The sequence below is a fragment of the Polyodon spathula genome, chromosome 6 (assembly GCF_017654505.1).
Source record: "Polyodon spathula isolate WHYD16114869_AA chromosome 6, ASM1765450v1, whole genome shotgun sequence".
NCBI classification, from domain to species: domain Eukaryota; kingdom Metazoa; phylum Chordata; class Actinopteri; order Acipenseriformes; family Polyodontidae; genus Polyodon; species Polyodon spathula.
In genome coordinates, this window is record NC_054539.1 from 63,605,456 (window position 1) to 63,611,416 (window position 5,961).

At 37.5% G+C, this 5,961-nt stretch overlaps 1 protein-coding gene across 1 annotated transcript; it reads right to left on the reverse strand.

Annotated features, from left to right (window-relative positions):
* Positions 1 to 937: 937 nt before the first annotated feature.
* On the reverse strand, positions 938 to 4,041 carry LOC121317455 (potassium voltage-gated channel subfamily S member 3-like). The gene has a single exon (XM_041253408.1). It carries the CDS (start codon positions 2,777 to 2,779, stop codon positions 1,271 to 1,273), a length of 1,509 nt encoding a protein of 502 aa, XP_041109342.1. The 5' UTR covers positions 2,780 to 4,041; the 3' UTR covers positions 938 to 1,270.
* Positions 4,042 to 5,961: the final 1,920 nt, after the last annotated feature.

The following is a 5,961-nucleotide window of genomic DNA, read 5'->3' on the forward strand; positions in this document are numbered from 1 at the left end:
TGCCTCAGTCTGCAGGGACTGTGAATCTACAATAGCATCTGTAAGTGTGAATCGTCTAGCCTGCAAAAGTGATATGTAAAGTCACTTTAAATGCACCTGCCAATATGTTTCTATCTGCCTGTTATTCAGTCCACTAATTTTCCCTATATTATGGTCGCCAAAGGTCTGAGTAAACTGGCCTTGATAATGCTGTGGGAAAAGTTTGTAGAAGTGGCAGAAACTGAAGAATTTTAGAGAATGAATAGAGTTTAAAATATGTTACTTTTGTTCCAGAGGTACTCTCATAATTGCACTCTAATCTGTGTCCTGACAAGCTAGAGCGACAACTGACAGCAAGGATATTACAAATCTGTACTGAAAGCCACCAGAGACAAACAGTGCAGCCAATACTGAGATCCAACAGTGCTGCCAATACTCAAATCCTGTCTGATGTGCCCCCTCCTCCATTTGCACACATGTAAACTCATTGAAACCTTCAGCAACAATAACAGATAATGTGGATTAAGGTTGGGTATCACTGTGGGTTGAGACTGTTTAGGAAGATCAGCCAACTGTCAGCGTTTTTACTCATAATGAAATGCTGTTTGCTGTTTTGAAATTGTTGAGAAAATGCACTGGTTTCTTTAAATATTACATTTCTCTTATAATCCCTTTTATGAGTGAGTGATTGATCCATGTTGACCAAAAGTGGTTTATTTCCCTTCCATTTTAATAGCTTGACAGTGAGTAATTGATTTGCTTTTTGCCAAGATGGATTCTTAGCTGTGAGGATAGAATTCTATGAGAAATATACAATTGAAACTGGACAGGGCTACTCTCAGAATTCAAATTCAACAACCATTATACACTTTACTGTGCTTTATTGGGATGCAGTTCTCCTTTAAGTGATTTATTTAAAAATAAAGAAGCATAATTTCAAGACATTGTACAGCAAACTTTATTCAATCAATATTTTCCATAATTTCTCCTTCTGTTAAAACATGCATGCATTCTTCTTTCTCTGGATGAAAAGTGAAAAATGTACTTACATGCCACTGGAAATTGTTTTTGTCTTTTATTCTATAAACCACATATCTTTGAAACAGGCAGTATATAAATATTTAATTTTATTAAACAAAATATGCATAATAAAGAAAAGCAAGAGGCATGTGCAATGTTATTGATGATATCTGGAAGTAATATTGAGTGACATCAATCAATAACAAAGCCCTGAGAACTGTAAAGTGCTTTAAGTAAGGTTTTCCTAGAGAGCAAATGAAATAGAATGAGCTTATTTCACCATACCATTTTCCAAAACAGTGGTATTACAAACATTTTCAGTCTCTTGGATGCTAGATGCATTTGTTTCATCGTGATCACTGGCTACACTGCTTGCAGAAGAAAGGCTAGTAATAAATGAGTGCATCTTTCGGGCATATAAGTCTCTTACATTAAAGTATGGAAGATCAGGTTCTGGATCCTTAATTTCTGAATTGCACTGGTCCATGTCCATTTCCTTCTGCCTCTGATAGTATTTGGAAAACTTGTTAAAAATAATGGTGATTGGCAGGGCGACTACTAATATCCCACAAATAATGCACACACTACCGATTAACTTTCCAAATAATGTTACTGGATATGTGTCACCATAACCCACTGTAGTCATGCTGATAGTTGCCCACCACCAACTAATAGGTATGTTTTTTAGTTCTGACTCATCTTCCTCTTTCTCCACAGCATAGACAAGTGCTGAAAAGATGGATATCCCAACAGACAAAAACAAAATCAATAATCCTACCTCATGATAACTATGTCGCAAGGTAGCACCGAGAGAGCGGAGTCCTACAGAATGTCTAGCAAGCTTGAGAATGCGGAATATCCTCATGAGGCGCAAGATCTGGACCACCTTCCCCACATTCTCCAAATTCTCACTCTCTTCATCCACAGTGTCAATGGCCAAGGTGGCATAAAATGGAATAATTGACACAAAGTCTATAATGTTCAAGGGGTTACCAAAGAATTTCCTTTGAGAAGGGGCCACAGTAAGCCTCACCATAAATTCTATGGAGAAGAAGATAATGCACACAATCTCCAACACTGCTAAAGCAGGGTCTTCAATTTCTTTATAATTGGCATCAAACTTTTGGAATTCAGGCATGCTATGAATACACATGGCAACAATAGATATGAGGACCACGCTCAGAGAGGCTATGGCAATAAGTTTTGCAGATATAGAATAGCCAGGGTTTTCAAGTCTGACCCATATACACTTTCTGATCTCTGCACACCAAAGACCTTCGAATTTCTCTAGTTCTGCATCCAGGACAGACAGCTCCTCAAAAGAAGAATCAAAACTCTGTTTTTCATCACTCTTTTGTCCCCAGTCTTTGCCTATTCCATCTTCTTTTAGCTCTTGGTATATACTGCTGCAACAGGAGCCAAGGGAAAGCTCGGTGATTCCCCAATACTCAATCTCTTGGCTGAATGAAAAAACACACAGCTCCTCCATTAGATGAAGTTTCCCAGTGTAGTAAAAGTTCAAAACATATCTGAACAAGCAAGGGTTTCTATCAAAGTAATATTCCTGGTCTGCAACATTGTAATCATCACACAGTCCCAAAATAGCCTCCTCTGATTGACAGTTCAGCAATTTACCCAGTCTGGTTTGTGGAAACCTCAGAAGAGTGCTTTGCTTTACTTTCTGCTTGAATCCTCCAACATTGAGATTAATAAGTTCCTCCTCTGTCCCACTTCTATGCAGGATCTGTCCATAAACCATGTTGATGCAGAGACTTGTCATCTTACAAGGCTCGATTCAGATTAAGGTTCCATCACCTATAAAGTTTGCATTAACATTTTAGAACAAAGTATTAATTACAGCAATTTCTTGCATCAGGCTGTTGCAACACAGTGCATTTTCCTTAAAGGGTTTTTATAGCAACATTTGTGAATCAGTCTGTATTGTATGTCAATATTGTATGCAATAGACACCATAATCTAAGAAATAAACATCTGAAAAACAAACCTGAACAAATTAGGCATTATTCTAGATGATTTCATTCGTATTGGTAAAAAGAATAGAACAACTCACTATGTGTTTAAATGGCTTGCCTAACCAGTTCAACTGAGCAGTATCCACCAAAAAAACAAACAAACAAAAAAACCGCTCTCTGCGAAGTACGGTACTATGTCAGTTGGTTTTACTTAAAACAAATCGAATAGGGAGGATGCAAACAAATTTGACAGTACCCCGAGAAAAAAAAAAAATGTTTTCGTTTCTGGCGTACTAACATTAAAACATACTTTTAGAGTTGCGAAAAGGCTTGTGACCACGGCAGACTTTTCAGTGTATAAACACTGTACGTCAACTGTGCTGTTTGTGAATTGTGTATAATTTTTGACGGGTGTTCTCATAGGATGGACGTGTACTCCGAACATGCCAAACAAGAAAGTAAACGTATATCATTATATTGCTTTATAAACAATGCAAACTGGAAAAAAAAAAAAAAAAAAAAAAAAACTAACGAAAATAAAATAAATAAAAAAATCGTATGAAATGTAATAAAACACATTGACCGTGATGTACGGCTGCAGTTTAATTTTGATGTTGTAATTTTTAATTTTTTTAAAACAATGTCATTAAACTCCCTAAACGAGAGCGGAACAAAAAGATAATCTTTAAAAGTGATAGCCACTTTGAAATGAAACCAGTGCAGTTTGTAAAGTACCGATGCAACAAAAGTAACATCAACAACAAAAACAGTCTCCTTTAAATATTAACATACCTGCATCATTCTGCCGTGCTTCCAGAAACAATCGGCGAATGCCGACAGTCCTTGCAAACTTCTTCAAATATGTCTTCAGTTACCCTTGGTGCACCGCCGTCGTTTTCTGTAACATTGAGTCAGCACGTCTTTGACTCCCAAGGTTCTGCTGCAGCAACAGCTGTACTGTACAGTGGTCGGTGCAGCTGCTCGGGGAGGCAGCCTAACACAGTATGCTTCAGCAGTCCTATTATTGGTTTAACTGCTTACCCTGTTTTGCTTGCTACTACTAGCTTTGGTGGTCCCATTGAATAGAAACGCATTTGCGTGAATAATTAAATGAATAAATACTTGTATTTACGTTATGTGAAATATGCTGTATTATTTTAATTCAGCTGTTCACAGATATATATATATATATTATATATATATATATTATATATATATATATATATATATATATATATATATATATATTGTATTCATGTACGTTTAAAATAAGTTTAAATTAAAGGTAATACAGATGTCTTCAAAATCATATAATATTATTATTATTCATACTACCACTACAATTGCCAGTTATTGTTAGCTCTCCCTTTTGCTTAGGGGGTGCTAAACCGATTTTTTTTCACCGGCTGCTAGTGGGCAGCTGGTATAGTCCCCCTGCCGGCACTAAATAGGACTACCGCAGTTCTGGCTGCATTTGCTCTACACTCCATATTTTCGGGCATCCACTCCTTGTTCGTGGCTCCACCAAGGCGAGAGACCTCCTGGTGGATGTGCTCCTGGCTCTTGCTAGACTGGCCATCTACAAGACCAGGGAGCGTAATATTGCTGGGAAGGGACAATCATTAACTGGACTAGAACCAAAAAAAAAAGAAAAGGTAACTAGTATCTCAAGCATATTCGGAATAATGTTCCTGTCTATTCATTTGAAAAAGCACTATGCATACCTAATATAGATGTGTAGCTCCCTCTAGAGCATTTCAACTGCAAACAAGGGAACATGTGATTTGAAAGGTTTGCATGCATGCCTGTCAGCTATGATAAACCTGCAGTATATTTATTGTTCTCAGTCGTTAACTGTATTCATTTAGAACAAATGTGTTACATGTGACACAGTTCTGAGTTTACACAGGGACAACGCAATTTTGTGTGGCTAAATACAGTATTGTCTGTGTGGCTAAATACAGTATTGTGAAGAAAAGCACATTTTAATAAGGATTAAAACTACATAGGCTATTTGAAGGATTTTTTTAGTCTGCGTTTAGTCCACTTGATGTGGATTAATGCTCTGTCCACGCTACGCCTTTAACCGTCTTCAAAGTGCTAAATACGGTTAACATCTACCCTACGCAGCGTTTAATACAATGCTAGCTCTGAGGAAGTCAGCACTCGGGTCACTTTTTTTAAGTAACAAAAACGCTTATTTAACCAGACATGAACTACTTTAAATGTGTACTAATGACTGTAGTATAGGATACGGACCTTAAGGTTAGGGTTTCGGTGTAGGGAGAGGCTAATGTTTTAACAATAATATGATAGCCAATCAAAGTGCAGTGACTGGAGAGATTCGTGTTACCTTTGAAAGGACAGCACTCGAGACCAGTTCAGGGGGGTAATCTCGAGTCCAGTTCTAAATTAGATCGCATCAGGTCGTGCGTTTTTGTGAGAACTGTGGACGCTAATACCAAACTACTTTTTTGGTGTATCCTTCAATATCCCAACATATTTTGTGAAATGTTTTGGCGCGTGGACGTTACAAATGCAGTAAGAACAGGTTCCTGAAGAAGTTGAGAACGACTATAGGACTACTGCTGTACCGTATGCAATTTCTGAGACTTGTTGTAAAATGGTGAATCATGGAGCGACGTGATCAGATGCCGAAATCAAGGCACATTGATATCTGAAGCGATGAAGCTGATCAAGAAAAACTTGAGTTCAAAACAAAACGCACACGTTGTGATCAAATGTACCTTGTTGTGTTTTAAGAAACAACGCCATATCGTCCATACTACTCGCTGTGTTTTCCGTGTCACGGATTCCATAATTGCAAAGTTGTAAGTAAACGGTGCTGCTAGGAACTGTAAGTAACCGAACTAACTTAATGGGGTTTGTACGCATTAAACTGATTCAATGTAAAACGGTACTTCAGTGTGAACGCTTTTAGTAGGATTCATTAAAACGTTTTTAAGGTGTTTTTTTCGGGATCGGTTAT